Below are 18,720 nucleotides of genomic sequence, written 5' to 3' on the forward strand. Positions count from 1 at the left end.
AAATTTGAAGTTATGCGTTTGGCAATGAAGCATAGAAGAACTGAATATTATTTAAATGGAGAAAAACTGCAGAAAGCTATAGCGTTTGGGAGTACTTGTGCATGAATCACAAAAAGCTAGAATTCAAGTTCAGTGGGTGATAGAGAGGTAAATGGAATACAAAAATAATGAATCTTGCTAAAACTGTATAAGGCACTAGCCAGAACACAGCTAGAATGCTGTGAACAAGTTAGGTCCCCTTCTCCAACAAAATATGTAGTGATATTGGAGGTTGTTCAAAGAAGGTTTACTTGACTGACACCAGTTGTAGAAGGCTTATCTTATGAAGAGACGCTGAATAGATTGAGCCTGTTCTCATTGGAGATCAGAAGAATGAGAGGCAAAGAGAAACATACGAGATTCGTAGAGGATGTGACAGCATAGAAATGGAGAGAGAGAGAGAGATAGTGGGAACTGCCGATGCTGGAGAATCAGCGATAACAAGGTGTAGAGCTGGTTGAAAACAGCAGGCCAAGCAGCATCAGAGGAGCAGGAAAGCTGATGTTTCGGGTGTGGACCTTTCTTCAGAAATGAGGGAGGGGAAAGGGATTCTGAAATAAATAGAGAGGGGGCGGAGGCGGATAGAAGATGGATAAAGGAGCAGATTGGTGGAGAGAAGACAGACAGGTCAAAGAGGAGGGGATGGAGCCAGTAAAGGTGAGTGTAGGTGGGGAGTTAGGGTGGGGGTTGGTCAGTCCAGGGAAGACGGACAGGTCAAGGAGGCGGGATGAGGCTGGTAGGTAGGAGGTGGGGGTGGGGCTTGAGGTGGGAGGAGTGGATAGGTGGGAGAAAGGACGGACAGGTTAGGGAGGCGGGGACGAGCTGGGCTGGTTTTGGGATGCAGTAGGGGGAGGGGAGATTTTGAAGCTTGTGAAGTCCACATTGATACCATTGGGCTGCAGGGTTCCCAAGCGAAATATGAGGTGCTGTTCCTGCAATCTTCGGGTGGCATCGTTGTGGCACTGGAGGAGGCCCAGGATGAACATATCGTTTTGTGGAACACCTACGCTCGGTTCACGACAAACGATTGCACCTCCCAGTCGCGAACCACTTCAACTCCCCCTCCCACTCCTTGGACGACATGTCCATCCTGGCCCTCCTCCAGTACCACAATGATGCCACCCGAAGGTTGCAGGAACAGCACCTCATATTTCGCTCCTTTATCCATCTTCCATCCGCCTCCCTCCTTCTCTCTATTTATTTCAGAATCCCCTTTCCCTCCCCCATTTCTGAAGAAGGGTCCAGACCCGAAACATCAGCTTTCCTGCTCCTCTGATGCTGCTTGGCCTGCTGTGTTCATCCAGCTCTACACCTTGTTATCATAGAAATGGAGAGATTGTTTCCTCTTCTAAGAGAGTCTAGGACCAGTGGACATAACCTCAGAATAAAGAGTCACACATTTGGGATAGAGATGAGGAGGGCTTTCTACTCTCAGACAGTAGTGAAGCTGTGTGAATTCTATACTACAGAGTGCTGTAGAGGTTGGGTCATTAAGTACATGCAAGTCTGAGAGAGATGGATTTTTAATCAGTAAGGGATTCAAGGGTTATTGGAGATAAGGCAGGAAAGTGGAGTTCAGGATTATCTGATCAGCCATAGTATTATTTATTGGCACAGCAGTCTCAATGGGTCAAGTACCCTTCCTCTGCTCCTCCATTTTACAGTCATGGAATTTATTTCCACATGATTCCTGATGTCTCTCAGACGTTGGTTGAGCTGCAACAGAGGTGCCATGAGGGAGCATGAGTTGGTATGGAGGAGGCATGGGATGGGTGAGCTCTGAAGCACGAGTGCTGGATGGTCCAACAGCTTTAAAAACAAATCCAGAGATCAAAAGTGGGCCTTCTAAACAACCTGTCTTAGCATTCACCTGCCTCCATCTTACAAGCTTACAATCTGCTTTCAATATCGTCAGGCCTGACTCTATTGCCACCTCCTCCCTGCCCCACCCCACCCCTTTAATGGAACAAAAATTGCAGCCAAGGGCTTTTTAAACCGAGATGAGTCTGCCTATTGTGGAGATATCCTGACTAAAGCTGCTGGCCTCGTGAGTGAAAATCCATGTCACTGTCTTGGTTTACCACAGCCTTAAAGAGGCAATTCCCTGAGAAACACCACAGGTCTTGAAAAGTTGAGATTGAGAGGCAATTTAATCTAATGCTGCAAAGGATAATCTAATCAGTGCTGAAAGATAAGTGTGATGAATGCTAAATACGTGTGATTATGTGGAAATATCATAATTTTTATGCTGCAGTAAAGTAAAAAGTTATTGATGATTAAGTATGTGAAGAGATACCTCTGAACTGAGTGAGACCTGATGGGTATTGAAAATACTTGGAAGCTGAAAAATTGCAAGGCGTTTGAATTTGACAGCAAACTTCCAAGAACGATTAGTATACGGTTAAGTTCATATGCAATTATTGCCAACAGAAGATATTGCCTAACACTCAAACTTTTGATGGTACTTAATAAATTCATAGGGCGTAATTTATCAAGTTACTGGTTAGAACATCTATTCACAAGAATTTTGACAAATCCAAATATTCAATTCTCATGAAAAACCTTTCTAATAATAGCTATTAGAATTTGATTTGCAGTGGAACAAAAGTTGCTGCAGCTAGCTTTGTTTAATATCGTTATTAAAGGAAACCAAAGTTACATTGCTCGGAAGATCAATAAAATTCTTTTTTTCCACTGTTGTCTACAAACCTAAAGGGACCACCCACCACATTGTTGTAAGGGAGCTAAGATAGATCTGAGGAGCAGACAATTTCCAGGAGGAAGATCCTGTCAGACCCACTTCAGGGAAAGAAATATTGGAACCATATGTTTTCAGCTTCTATTTAAAGCCTTAGAAACAGATTAAACCTTCACACTCGAAGAGGCTGGAATTACACCAGCAGCTGCACTTAATTTTTTTTTCAGATAACTATGATAGAATACATTCATAAATAATTGTCACAAATCCACTGTTCTTGTGTTTCTAGCCCAAAACAGAGCTGAAATCAGATCAGGCAGAGGGTTCTGATGAAGGGTCGAGGCCCAAAACATCAGCCTTCCTGCTCCTATGATGCTGCTTGGCCTGCTGCGTTCATCCAGCTCTACACCTTGTTATCTCGGATCATTTAAACTGTCTGCATTCCCATCAACAAGTTTCCTTCACCTGCCAATCGCTATTTGCTGCTTTCAGAAACTAGCACAGACAACTAAATTGCAAGCCTGATTATTCAAAACATGTCAGCTAGCATTTTGACTGAAAACTGACAGAATTAAGGTGAAATCCATACCAGTAATGGACCTTGACTAGCATCAGGCCACAGAAATTTGAAACAAGTACTCAAACATAGAAAGGAAAACCCAAATAAAAACATTGAACAACAAGGGAGCTAATAAAAATGTTTAAACAATTATTGCTCCACTAGTCATAATAGAGCCTACTGGGCACAAAGTGAATTCCCTGCAACTAAATGAGGGACCAGAGGACTAAAGTTGGGCATTGGGACACATTGGAGTGAGGAGCTCCTAAGAGGGGTGAGCAGGTAGCTCACCGAAGAGGAAGTGTTGGATATCAAGCTACTGCATTTCAGACAGGGCCAATGAGGATGTTTAATGTGCATGAGAAGGCAAGGTGACAAGGAGGTGGTGAGGGGGCAGCTTAACTGAGGACAGGGTTGGCTTCAATGGGAAGAGAATGACTGCAATATCGGCTTGATAGGTAGAGCATTGGTGACAATCATAGGTGAGTTTGGAGTTTGGCAATGTAGCCTGTGATGATTATGAAGTGGAAAGAATACTGTGATTTTACTTTAAACCAGGAATTACATTCCTATCACTCCTGACTCTATGTCCAGGGGCATCTCTTTTGAACAAAACTTACATTTTTTATGCAGGCCTGTAATTATTCTGTTCAAAATTATCTGCTCACACTCAGATTTGTCCTTCCTGAATACAGCTCAGCCCCCGGTCCCACAAGGCAAGGTCGTACTGAAGAGAGACCCTGAATTAACAGGGTGTAGACAGTCAAAGGAACTATGACCTGTTTGAAGCATCTACTGCACAATTCTGGTGGGTTGTACACCACCTCATAATGATCCCACACATCTTGCCCACCAGTTTTATATCCAACATCATTCAGTCATCCAGAAAACCTCAACAGCCCCCTATTGTTGCTGCTGATCATCTTAAAACCCAAGGTAAGACTTTTGTGTCTACCGTATCTCGAATTCCATTCTAAATTTGATTTTTTTTGTGTGTGTGAAGGGATTTCCATTGAAAATCCTAAACTAACTTTCATTAGATTGAACAATTCAATTTTAGATATAGTTATTTTTTCCAGTTCAAAGATATCTTGTATCTCCTTAAGAACATTTTAGAAACTGCTTCTTTGAAGAACATAAGGCTCTAGCTGCTCTCATTGACTCTCATAACTCAATTTGATCACAGATTCCTCTCTAGCAATAAAGCTCAACCTTCATTGAGCAATGGTTAATTCTAATTCATAACAGAGTAGACATTGCAGAGTCTGTTGAAACCCATAACAATCTTTATTGTTCAGAAAAGATTTATCAGGATGTTGCCAGAGTTGGAGGGTTTGAGCTACAGGGAGAGGCTGAATAAGCTGGGGCTATTTTCCCTGGAGTGTTGGAGGCTGAGGGGTGACCTTATAGAGATTTATAAAATCATGAGGGGCATGGATAGAATGAATAGTCAAGGTCTTATCCCCAGGGTGGGGGAGTCCAAAACTAGAGTGCATGGGTTTAAGGTGAGAGGAGAAAGATTTAAAAGAGACCTAAGGAAAGACTATTCCATGCAGAGGGTAGTGCGTGTATGAAATGAGCTATCAGAGGAAGTGGTGGAGGCTGGCACAATAACAACACTTAAAAGGCATCTGGATGGGTACATGAACAGGAAGGGTTTAAAGGAATACAGGCAAATGGGCCTTGATTCATTTAGGGTATCTGGTCAGCATGGACGCGTTCGACCAAAGGATCTGTTTCCGTGCTATGCAACTCTACGACTCAATGATGCACATTAATAAATCTGTACTAAACAAAGTGTTAAAAGGTAAAATGCAGTTCAACAGATTGCATTGATCACAACCATAGCTGTGTATGTAAACGTAATTTAACTCTGAAGCAACAAGAAACCTAAAATTTAACATTATTCGCCTGTTGTTAATATTCGTGGAAACTTGTGATTTTCTCACATAGACATTTTCAGCTGCAATTCCAATGGGAAAAAAAGTTGACCTAAGTTGATATAAAAAGCATGGCTGATAAAGTCTCTTTTGAACTGTGATGGAGAGCATGTGATATACATTTGATCTCCACCGCATAGTTGTTACTCTCAGGAGTACTACTGAAAAGGAGGGACATAAATCAAAGGAAAGACACAATCTTAACATGCTGATGGACAGGGGTTCTCATCATAACTTCACTTTTACAAATTTCTAGAGAACTGCCTTAAGATAACATTGATGTTTCTCCCACTGACCTCTCAGTCACTCTCACAGCTCTTAAAAATCAATGCTGAATGAGGAAAGAAAGGTTTCACATCCTAGTCCTGCCAAAACAAAAAGATCTTGAAAGATTTATCTTAATAGGAGAAAAAGACTTCCAACCTTTCCTTTTCAAAAAGCAGTGAGCAACAAACATGTCAACAAGAAAAACTAATTAACATTTCATGTGAAACCCTTTCTTTGTTCACACTTCTGAAAACAACCTTCATTTTTCCTTCAGATGATGACTACTCCTGCTGAACATTTTGATCACTATATTTTCTATTTAACCTGCCATGGCAGTCACTTCGCATTTTTATTTAGCACATAGAACTGTAGAGCACAGGAATGGGCCCTTTGGCCCACAATGTTGTGCCAAACATGATGTCAAATTAAACTAATCCCTTCTGCCTGCCCTTGGTCCATGTCCCTCCATTTCTTGCATATTCATGTGCTTACCTAAAAGTCCCTTAAATGCCCCTATTTTATCTCCCTCTACCAGCACCCCTGGCAGCGCATTCCAGAATCTTACCATTCTGTGTAAAAAACTTGCCCCTCAGATTTCTTTTGAACTTTCTCCCTCTCACCTTAAATGCATGCCCCCTAAGTATTAGATATTTCAATTCTGGGAAAAAGATTCTGATCATCAACCCTATCTGTGCATCTCATAATTTTATAGACTTCTATCAAATATCCCCTCAGCCTCCACCACTCGAGAGAAAACAATCCAAGTTTATCTCGCCTCTCCTTTTGGCTCTTGCACTACTCCAGTTAGCATCCTGGTAAACCTCTTCTGCACCCTCTCCAAAGCCTCCACATCCTTCCTGGAATGTGGTGGCCAGAATTGAACACAGTACTCTAAGTGTGACCTAACCAAAGTCTTGTAAAGCTGCAACATGACATCCTGATTCTTATACTCAATTCATCAACAAATAAAGGGAAGCATACCATACAACTTCTTTACCACCCTATCTACTTGCCTGACCACTTTCAGGGACCTGTGGACTTAAAACCCAAGATCCCTCTGTACATCAATGCTGTTCAGGGTCCTGCCATTAACTGTATGTTTTTCCTTAACATTTGATCTCCCAAAGTGCAACACCTCACATTTACCCAGATTAAACTCCATCTGCCATTTCTCCGCCCATATCTGCGACTGATCTATATCCCGCTGTATCCTTTGACAACCTTGTGCACTATCCACAACTCCGCCAATCTTTGATATGTCTGTGAACTTACGAACCCACCCAGCTACATTTTCATCCAGGTCATTTATACATATATATATCTCACAAACAGCAGATCCCTGCGGAACACCACCAGTCACGGACCTCCGTTCCATCACTGCCCTCTGCCTTCCTGCCTTCATTTGTGATGAGGTTTTTTTTCAGCCGATAACCTCATGAGAAGTCAGGTAATCTGCTTCAATTTGACTTGGGAACCTTCTCACCTTGATACTGTGCGTTAAATCCTCTGCGTCGATGGTTACTGTCTGACGTGAAATGTAGCCGCAGCCAATTCTTGCTACTGATGACAGGTGAAGGCAAATTGAAACCAGTCAGCCTGAAAGGAATGGAAAAGTCTTGTGTCATTAAGCAAGCTGGGAGTATCATTTCAAAAACCAAACATTGCCACGGCATACTGGAAAACTGATGAGCGTTCTTACAGGTACTGAAGAAATCTTTATTTTGCTCTTCATACTGTTAAATAACAGAAACCTATTATGACCTGTAGGAAGTAAAGCTCAATGTTGCCAAGAATATATTTGACAAAGAAGAAAAATGAGATAGATTCCAGTAAGCTCTTATTTGCCTGAGCTCAGTACAAGAGGAAAAGTATCCTTCCTTCCCAAACATGACAAAGGTCACAATCCACCTACACAGTGTGTTTCATAGTCAAGTGAACTCAGATGGAACCCAAGAGTGACACCACCCAAAACCGTTAAGACTCACACATGAAGCTTATGCATTTGGTCAAAGCAACAGAGAGCTTGCTGGGCCTGAAGAATCATTCAGCAGCTCCTGAAGAAATGGCTGAAAAATCTAGAGAAAGGAAATCTGAAAGTCAGACAATGTCTTGAGTGGAACTCTTTGTTTAAACCATATATAGTAATCACTACCTAAAAGAAATTTCTGGCTTGAAGCTGCTTGGTGATGTGAATACTTAATCAGTTTTAAATAAGTTGGTTAAATAACCCTTTTAAAATGAAGGAATTCATGTTTATTGGGCTCGATAGCTCAATTGACTGTGTGGTGATCATGTGGTTCAAACTAATGGTAGCAGCTTAAGGATCAATCCCATTCTGACTGAGATAGATTTAGGGCTTGACCCTTGGTCCTGTTCCAAAGCAAAATCGTGGCATATTCTACATTTGTGCTACTCTTGAATCAATTGGGACACTACCTGAAAAAGATTCATGTTTATGTTATAACAACTGACACAGTAATGACACAGATGTGTGTTGAGACTTCCTCCATTCATGATGTCAACTGAGATTCTGCAGAAATGTTCTGTAAAGTGATGAATGAACTAACAATAAATTGGAACAAAAAAATGCTGTCAACATCCTTGTGACCAACAATCATTATAACCTGTGCATGGGTGCTCTGCAAACAGCATCAGCACGCCGTTAACTTCATTGATTCTCGAGGTCACTGCTCTGCACTGACCTTGGAAGCCCACACAACTGGGCAGAAAATTACAGGAACACCTAAAGTACTTCACAGCCAACAGAGTACTGCTGAAGTCCTTGCTTTACATTCACGTCAATGTCCCACTGAAAATCGATGGATACAAATGAACAATTGATCTATCTGTAGTCATGTTAGTCAAGGGATCGATACTGGCCAGGACACAAGAAAAAGGAAACGTAACATGAGATCTGAAAACATAGGTGGCTCAAAAAATTTTGAAGGAAGGATTCTTTGTTCCTCTGGCACTGGGTCAATGCAAACACGAAGGAAACTTAAGGATAAACAAGAACCATACACAGCATTTACATCGAGAAAATTGTTTGAGTTACATTGGGCTAAGAAATTCATTGGCTTGGCTCGGCTCTCCCCACTTCCCATCAGCTGTCTCTCCACCAAGGACATCTTCAATTCCAGCAAGAGTCTATTTGACTGCTGCACCTTCCCTAACTCACCATCGCCACTTGCTGATGGAGGTCCTGCACAATTCTCTTGCTCAATAGTCTTCATCATCCTCACCACCTGATGAAGGAGGTCTGGTTAAAAAAAGGTTTATTGAGTGGCTTTTATAATATGGCAGCTTTCCAGCTGGATGCAGGGTCATACAAATACATCCTAATTGCCTGGGCTCATACCTCAGGAATACTGAGCAGTTAACAAAACTGAAGAGTCACCGCCCCAGTGGAAACATGGCATTGTTGTGGTATGAGGGAGAGGAAATAGGAAAAGGGAGGGGATAAAGCTTCAAATTAAATATCATGGGGTTTTTCTTAGAGGCAGAAAGTAGAGCTGATTTTGCTCACTATTCAAGACCTTGAGGAGATTTGTGAGCTTTCAGCCTACTTGGGGACTGAGCTGTGTGTGGAAAACCAGAATGGTTGACCTCTCCCTCCAAAGCTTCACAGTGTATGTAAGATGTCCCTTACAGGTTCGCCATCTGGAATCCATCCTGATGGGCAGACTGACTTTCAGTTGCATGAGAAATCTTACAGAAGAGGCTGTGGGACCGCAGTGATATCAGCCATGACCTGAGACATGGAAGACCAGGGATGGCAGAAGCTGGACGACTTGAGGCACAGTTCAGAGGCCTTAATGGAGAGGATGTAGGCCTTACTTCAGCGAGAGAGAGTTCAGAAGCTTCAGAAGTCTCAATTTTTAATGCATCTTAATCACAACCAGATTTCAGATCTTCACGATTGTTTTATTTGAGCATTTACGATTGTAAATTGCTAAGTAAACATTCACTATGTATGATTCTACATTTGCTGTCAGAATGTCATGACAACCAAAGACCACTATGTGGCTCTGAAATCTCTCTGCAACTCTGACTGAATTAACTGCATTAACCAAACTGACAATGAGCAATTTTATTCAATATAAAGAATATTTGTCGGTGGAGATCAATCACTAAATCAAATATGAGGACGTCAAGGATGCACAGAATGTCTGTCATACTACTGTTCCAGAGTTTGGATTTTTGTTTGGATTTGTTATGATAACATGCTAACATGTTCTTTTTATCATGTGGCTTGTTTATTTGCATTCCCAGAGAGCCCTCGAGGTCTGCTTATATCAATTTCCTTTGTTTGCTATTTTGATGAAAGCTTGAATCTCCATTGCAAGCAGGTTGCTATAGACATATTAACATGTCAATGAAAATAAGGGACAAAGGAATTTGACATATTCAGGTTAAGTGCTCGTAAAATGACACCAGATAATGCAATTTCCAGTTTAATTTTTCATGGTAACCGAATTTTCCCTGCAGTGTTAGATTAATTAATGATAACAGAAAGACAAATTCTTAACTGATGTTTACGACAACTGCCTTAACCTGTCACTCTTCATGCTGAAATTACTAATACGATGCTTGTAAACAAAATATTTTTCTGAAAGATAAAAATTACTTGGAATCGAATAGTCCAGCCATTATTAGGTCATAGGTCACAGCTACAATTACAAGGCCCAACCAACCTTTTCTCCTGGTTTTCAGAGGGATCAAGTACAATAGATTTCTTCGCTTTTCATCAGTACAATGAAACTCCACTGAGGTATTACAAGTAATTAGGAATTAACTGAGCTGTCTCAAAAGGTTCACCCATAAAACCCAATGGTCCTTCAGCCGCAAACACCAACGAAAGCCTAGCTTTTCTAAGGTGGATCTCTCTTCAACTCAGTGATAATTATGTTAATTTGAGAAAATTTATGGCTGAAGTTAACCTTTAGCTTTAAAAGTACGTTGTTGATGAAAGCAGTTAGCTCCACATGAATTTTCCTCTTATGCACACAGTTGTTAACTAAATACTCTATAGGGATCTCTTAATTTCACAGTTAAATAGCAGAGAGAAAATGAAAGAGAACCTAGGTCTAGTAATATATTTACCCGCAATTAAAAGACTAAGTATCTTGGCCTTTTCATCAGCGACTTCTTTATATTACACTGGTGGAATAGCATTCGATTGCAGTTCAATGAAAGATTGCAGGATTCATTTACAAAAGTAATTAATTGTTAGCCACTAGCAGATTTATTCACTGTCTGATAAGTTATACACCTCTGACCAAAAGAGCACATTGAAGCATACAATATGTTGAGGGGTGCCAGTGAATTTTACAAAACATTGACTGCTCTTAGAACTGCTAGGACATCTTTCCCAAAGACAGAGAAATTGTTCAAGAAACAACAACTTTGCATGATTTTCCAAGTTCAGGCATCTCAATACAGCCTTCAAGCTCCCTCGCTGCAACTTCACTCATTGGGAATCCAACGGCTGGGGGTGGAATTTCCCGAACAGCAGTAGAACATAATAAGTTGTCCAACTATTTTTAAAAAGAGCTTTGTGCTTCAGTCTGGCTCAAAGTCCTTTCCATAAGTCTTCTTTATCTGTAGCCTCCAAATTCATGACCTCTACTGCTTCAAAGAACAAATTGGCTGCGTGGAAAGACCATTATCTGCAAGTTCTCCCACCCAGTTTAAAATCATGAACAATCCATGAGCAGATGGCCTTGAATAAAGGCATGTAATCAGCTTGTAGCACATGTAGAACTCAAGGAGCATAGCTTTTGCCATGGCTCATGCCTGCATTAATCATCTCAGCTACTTTGATTGACTTCAAACCATTTCTAAGATGCTCTTTATTCAATCACTTCAGGTCTTTGGCAAGAGGCCTGAATGCTATGGATTTGATTATGTTGATCAATTATGATTACCTCGTTACTCCTAATGATTGAACTATCCAATTAAGCTGTATGTGCAAAAAAAAAGTAAATGTATCAATGGTATCTCTCGAAAACCTCTAGAATCTGACCTCAAGGTGTGGGTTAAAAATTTTGAAAAGTATATTCAGCCATTTTTTGTCGGTTTAGAAGTTATTTCTGAAAAAGTTCTGAGGATGGGTCACTCGACCCAAAACATTAACTCTGATTTCTCTCCACAGATGCTGCCAGACCCGCTGAGCTTTTCCAGCAACTTCTGTTTTCTGTTCCTGATTTATAGCATCTGCTGTTCTTTCAGTCTTGAACAGTTAATTCTGTTCTGCAACCTGGGCAGCAGAGTCTCATTCAGATTTAAATTCTGTGCTCTGGACGCTGATCCAAATTCAGTGTCAGGATGACAGTTAGTGAAGTGTCAATGCAAATATTAGACAGGGTGCAAAAACCTGTCAGTGAAACATAAATTAATAAAGTATGGTGTATTTATCTTTGTTTTGTCCTTTGCAACTATCTGAAAATTTCACAATAAATGCCACATTGCCTAATGTGCTGATGGTTATTTTTTAAACTGAAGTATAGGGATAAAAAGTATTTCCAATAAACAACTTGACATTTACAAGAATGCTGTTACCCTGGACAATTTCACATGGCCGCTTACTGTATGCATCATACACACCTTAGTTGGTATGGAGCTCAGGGATCGTGCACAAGGGATCTTTGGCACTGACTGTGACTGAAGTAACTGATGTAACCTGAAAATCAGAACAATGACTATCCTCCTCACCGAGGACAAGGGTCAGCAAATGCTTTAATCTGATGAGTCTTTAGAATTAAAGTTATTTAAAATAAAATCAATTTGGAGCCATGAAACATAAATTCACTACTTTTGCACAAAGTTTGTGGCAAGTTACCAAGTGTCCTGAGTAGAATGCATTCCTTGCATAAATAATAACTAAAATACATGTTTTGATACATGTACCAACTGAAAAGAGTTAAAATAGTCTGAATTTTCATTTCTTTTGAATTGTGTTAAATATAGTTTTGCCAATAAAATTATCTTTAAAACAAACCAATTGAAGATCTTAAAACACAAAGAAATGATCATTTCTTTTGCTATTTGATGCTAATAAAACAAAATTATTTCTAACAGTGCTTTTAGGATAATTTGTCTCATCTACATTAAAAACAGGAAAGGCCACCACGAAACCTGTTCCATGATTGAAAATATTATCAATAACCACTGAAACATGTTTATTTTGAGCACCACAATATTTTTCTTTAAAAGTAATAATTCACAAGCAAGATGGCAAGATTTAAGATATGGCTTGTACTTTTCTCAGTTTATTTTTTTTCTTGAGTTATGATCCCAAATTATGGTGATATAGCACAAGTGAGATTCCAGATTCCTGGCTTGAAAGATCATGAATTTTAATTTTACAATTTAGTTTACCATGGTGTTTACCATAGTTTACCAGTTATTCAACATATTGAAAAGAGGCTACTAATGTATTTTGAAACAACAGACAATTTGGAAAGATATTATCAAAAACAGAAAAAAAATACAACTCTTTCTCAGCAATATGCTTTACAGATAATTCCAATGAAAGCATCACTTCTTTCTTTACTGTAAAATGTCTTACTGAACTGTCAAAGTTGCTCATATTTTCTTTTGGTAACTTTCTGCACATTCACCAGCTATGATTCTTTCAGTTATTGTCTTTCCCCAAGACAGAGATCCCACCCAAGATAACTCAATGACATTCCACACTGAACTCTAAGAAATAAATTCAAGGATTTGACTTCTTTTAAGCTGCTAAATAGCGCATCTGCTGGCATCGATCTTCTCGTCGGAACTACAACTTGTTTCTGTTGAAATTAACTTGCTTTTGGCTCTGCCTCGCTTTCTCTGGGTCATAAAAAAAGCTTAACTTGGCAAACATTTGAAGCATTTATCTCAGCAGCAGCTTGACTGGTCTTTTAGCTGCAGTTACATTTTTTTTTGTAAATGCTATTTTGATTTCATAGTCAAAAATTACTTGCTGACCGTTTAAAAAAAAAGTCACTTTCACAGAACCAAAATTGATAACCATTTTTCCCGATACTTTGGAACCTAAGTTCCCAAAGTATAATAGCATATAGACTTTCACACTAGATTTTCTGTTTCATGTTATGCAATTTAAGTGCCACATGTTGATTGTCACAAGTGAGATGTTAAAGTGGTACAAATGGCTCAAGAACCTGACCGAGGAGGTATCCATCTAACCTTTCATCTTCAGATAACTTCAGTTAGAAAATTAAATGCCACAATCAGAGCCAGGTTGAGGGCATTGACTTGAATAGCTTTTCCATCCTGTCACAGATTACATACAAACCAACAGAACAAGCCTGATGGAAACAATTTGGAGGTCTTTGCAATGCCCTGCACTTTGTGCCTTCTAATCTGACTGGTAACTTTCCACTGACAAAGTCATCGGAGTGTCATTGGCAAACAAGATATCTGTCAACTGTTGTATGCACTGGTGCATGTCATTTGAATGATTAACTAATGTCGCACATTTCCCTTGTTAAGAGAAGGATTCAGTGAAAAAAAAATGGAAGACAGTGATCATCTTCAGAAACTTTTGTTTGTCCTGTCTGAAGGTCAGGCGAAAGAATGTTATGTAATTTTGTAACTACATGCCCAGTGAAGCAGAGCTAGATTCTGTCAAGATCTATTAAACATGGCTCCTTGATTCTAGACACTCCCTCTCCTTTGTAAAACATGACCTGCATTTCACCATTATTGTATTTATTTCCAAAACAAGGACTAAAAGAGCAACAGTCAGAGGAAATAGAAATTTTGGGTTACAATAACTAAAATTGCATCTGTGTGTTATCCACAAGTAGGAGATGCATAAAAAGAAATGTCCAAACCAAGGGCTAAGAAAAACCATAGAAAGAAGTAAATGACAGCTACAAATGTACCAAAATGCTTTTAGGATCATAAACATTCAAATTCTGCATCTGACTTCCTAGCATGACCCATTTTATATGAGCTGAGAAAGCATACAGGATACTCATGGTGGGTTATGCAGAAGATCATGCATTTGAATCAACTTAAATTAATTTAACTAACTAGAGAGCTCACAATGAGCCTCTCACACATTTTGCATGAGGAGTCTGTGCTATTTTCATCAGTTTGCACACACGAAATGATCTAAGCACCGAGCTTATTGTAATTCAATACATATATAAAGCTGCCCACTGAACTTCTCAAACTGGCAAATCAGAGGCCAATGAGAACCAAGCTTATGACTTGTCAGAAAGGCTAATCTTTCTTTTTCAGTATTCCATGCTTGAGCGTTGGGAATCAATAGCATAACTACATTGAAAAAATGCCTTGTAACTCAGATTTGCCAGAAGTAACCTATTGCTGAGAAGCACCTTGAATGGTTTAATAAACTACCAGTTCTACCCTGGTTTGTGACAGTCTGCCTTTTACCTCCACAGTTCACAGTTATAGAGTCATACTGCACAGAAACTGACCTTTCAGTCCAACCAGTCCATGCCCAACATAATCCCAAACTAAACTGGTCCCACCTGGCTGTTTCTGGCCAATATCCCTCCAAACCTTTCCTATTCAAGTACTTATCTAAGTGTCTTTCAAATTTGTACCTGTGCCCGCACCCATCACTTCCTCAGGAATTTTGTTCCACATGGAAACCACCTTCTATATAAAATATTTGCCCTCATGTCTTTTATAAATCTCTCTCTTTTCACTTTAAAAGTTCTATAAATGTATTTAATGTACTGGAATACCCAGCATGTGTCTTTTTTTTCAACACTGTGGTTCACCTTCTAGGCCTCATTCTAATATAATTCCTTAAACTGTTTAAATTTAGTGGGAGCGACAGGGACAGAGATTGGCACTGAATTCAGGGATAAGCATTGATAATGACAGTACAGATATCCGATGTGAATGGGTAAGTTAGTACTCAGGGATAAATATTCGAGGAACACGTTCAACAAAGTGGAAAAGAAAGCAGGAGCTAAAAGTCTAAACAGAGAATGGTATTCATTATGAATTTGGTTCTGCATAAATCTCTGTCATGTCAGTATATTAATTAAATGGAAGTTGACATATGTTCACCTCCACCTGCTTATTGGAGAATGGGTTGTACTTATATTGATGTAACAATGATCTGTCTTGATCTCAATGCTATCTTGATTACTCTCAAATTGGATGCAAGTAAGTTTAGACTAGATAAGGCTTGTTCTTTAAACTGAAAGTGTTTATTTTTCAAAATACAATTAATGCAGTGTAGTTACATTAGAGCAGTCACTTAGTTCAAACAACAACTTCTCCATAGCTAGTGACATAAGAAAGGTAAACCTGCTTTGCCATTACGATCATAAGTCACTCTGAATTGTTAATTCCTTCGCATGTCCTGTAATACAATGTAGGATCTCTCTTCATGTAGTCTCTTCCCCCAAGACTGGCACAAATGAACATATTTTCAAATAGTGTTAAGAACTGTCTTATTGAATACTTATACAAATTAGTGAGTTATTCCTTGCTTAGACTCTGGGGAAAACAACTTCTGATAACCTGAATTCAAATTCATAACCCATCATGGAAATGTCCTGAGATACAAACTCCTTTCGAAAGCAAGCTTTAACTTAAACACATTTTAAAATAATTCATAGCTGGAATTTTGTGAAGAAATGGTCAAAGGGTTCTGAAGTACGGCAGTGATTCAAAGGAAAACATGAGGAGAAACAGCATCAAACAGAAAATCATACAAGAAGTCATCAGAGGGAAAAAAATGAAAATGCTATTTATATTTCATTGTGCTATCTATGAACAGTTGAGAAAATGATGCAAGCTCTTCATACTGAATTATGCTCATTGCTTTATGAAAAGCAAAGACATTCACCTGCTTTTGGATAATGCCAATTTCAATGGGAAAAGAATCATATTTTCAGTCTAAGCACAATGAGGAGAGTACATTCTCATCTGCTCAGGAAAGAAACTAATTCAAAAAAGCCAAGTGTTTTTACAATATATGTCAAAGCACCCATACGAAATATCCTCGTGAGAACAACGACTTGAACTATGTCAGAGATAGTAGGAACTGCAGATGCTGGAGAATCCGAGACAACAAGGTGCAGGGCTGGATGAACACAGCAGGCCAAGCAGCATCATAGGAGCAGAGAGGCTGATGTTTCGGGCCGAGACCCTTCATCAGAAAAGGGGGAGGGGAAGGGGGTTCTGAAATAAATAGGGAGAGAGTGGGAGGCGGATAGAAGATGGATAGAGGAGACGATAGGTGGAGAGGAAACAGTATGGCGCACTGACCTCTACATCGCCGAGGCCAGACGCCAATGCTCCGACACCTCCTCCTACCGCCCCCTTGATCATGACCCCACCCCTGAGCACCAAACCATCATCTCCCAAACCATCTACAACCTCATCACCTCAGGTGACCTCCCACCCACGGCCTCCAACCTCATCGTTCCCCAACCTCGCACTGCCCGCTTCTATCTCCTTCCCAAAATCCACAAACTTGAATGCCCTGGTTGACCCATTGTCTCCGCCTGCTCCTGCCCCACCGAAGTGATCTCCAACTATCTAGACTCCATTTTCTCCCCCTTGGTCCAGGAACTCCCTACCTATGTCCGTGATACCACCCACGCCCTCCACCTCCTCCAGAACTTCCAATTCCCCGGTCCCCAACACCTCATCTTTACCATGGACGTCAAGTCCCTCTACCCCTGCATTCCCATGCAGATGGCCTTAAGGCCTTCCGCTTCTTCCTGTCCCGCAGGCCCGACCAGTCCCCCTCCACTGATACCCTCATCCGCTTAGCCGAACTCGTCCTCACACTCAACAACTTCTCTTTCAATTCCTCCCACTTCCTACAGACAAAGGGGGTAGCCATGGGTACCCGCATGGGCCCAAGCTACGCCTGCCTCTTTGTAGGTTACGTGGAACAATCCCTCTTCCGTACCTACACCGGCCCTAAACCCCACCTCTTCCTCCGTTACATTGATGACTGTATCGGCGCCGCCTCGTGCTCCCACGAGGAGCTCGAACAGTTCATCCACTTCACTAACACCTTCCACCCCAACCTTAAGTTTACCTGGACCATCTCTAACACTTCTCTCCCCTTCCTGGACCTCTCTGTCTCCATATCGGGCAACCACCTAGAAACCGATATTCATTTCAAGCCCACCGACTCCCACAGCTACCTAGAATATTGCTCCTCCCACCCACCTTCCTGCAAAAATGCTATCCCCTATTCCCAATTCCTTCGCCTCCGCCGCATCTGCTCCCAAGATGAGGCATTCCACTCCCGTACATCTCAGTTGTCCTCGTTTTTCAAGGACCGTAACTTCCCCCCGCTCGGTGGTCGAGAACGCTCTCAACCGTGTCTCCTACATCTCGTGCACCTCATCCCTCACACCCCGTCCATGCAATAAGAACCAAAAAAGAATCCCCCTCGTCCTCACGTACCACCCCACCAACCTCCGGATCCAACGCATCATCCTCCGACACTTCCGCCATCTGCAATCCGACCCCACCACCAAAGACATCTTTCCCTCCCCACCCTTATCTGCTTTCCGGAGGGACAACTCTCTCCGTGACTCCCTTGTCCGCTCCACACTCCCCTCCAGCTCCACCACACCCGGCACTTTTCCCTGCAACCGGAGGAAGTGCTACACCTGCCCCCATACCTCCTCCCTCACCCCCATCCCAGGCCCCAAGAAGACTTTCCACATCAAGCAGATGTTCACCTGCACATCTGCCAATGTGGTATACTGCATCCGCTGTACCCGGTGTGGCTTCCTCTACATCGGGGAAACCAAGCGGAGACTCGGGGACCGCTTTGCAGAACACCTACGCTCGGTTCGCAACAAACAACTGCACCTCCCAGTCGCGAACCATTTCAACTCCCCCTCCCATTCCTCAGACGACATGTCCATCCTGGGCCTCCTGCAGTGCCACAACGATGCCACCCGAAGGTTGCAGGAACAGCAACTCATATTCCGCTTGGGAACCCTGCAGCCCAATGGTATCAATGTGGATTTCACAAGTTTCAAAATCTCCCCTCCCCCTACCGCATCCCAAAACCAGTCCAGCTCGTCCCTGCCTCCCTAACCTGTTCTTCCTCCCACCTATCCCCTCCTCCCACCTCAAGCCGCACCTCCATCTCCTACCGACCAACCTCATCCCGCCCCCTTGACCTGTCCGTCCTCCCTGGACTGACCTATCCCCTTCCTAACTCCCTACCTACACTCACCTTT

The 18,720-nt window shown here is 41.4% G+C and overlaps 1 protein-coding gene across 1 annotated transcript in view; it reads right to left on the reverse strand.

Annotated features, from left to right (window-relative positions):
- LOC109928798 (CUB and sushi domain-containing protein 1-like) overlaps positions 1 to 18,720 on the reverse strand; it is a 2,165,117-nt gene that overhangs the window by 805,515 nt on the left and 1,340,882 nt on the right. Inside the window, exon 6 of the mRNA XM_048597409.1 lies at positions 6,987 to 7,099. Coding sequence (XP_048453366.1) covers positions 6,987 to 7,099 — 113 coding nt within the window. The remainder of the gene's footprint in view (positions 1 to 6,986; positions 7,100 to 18,720) is intronic.

Source organism: Rhincodon typus, chromosome 5 (genome assembly GCF_021869965.1).
Source record: "Rhincodon typus isolate 14 chromosome 5, sRhiTyp1.1, whole genome shotgun sequence".
Taxonomy (NCBI): Eukaryota; Metazoa; Chordata; class Chondrichthyes; order Orectolobiformes; family Rhincodontidae; genus Rhincodon; species Rhincodon typus.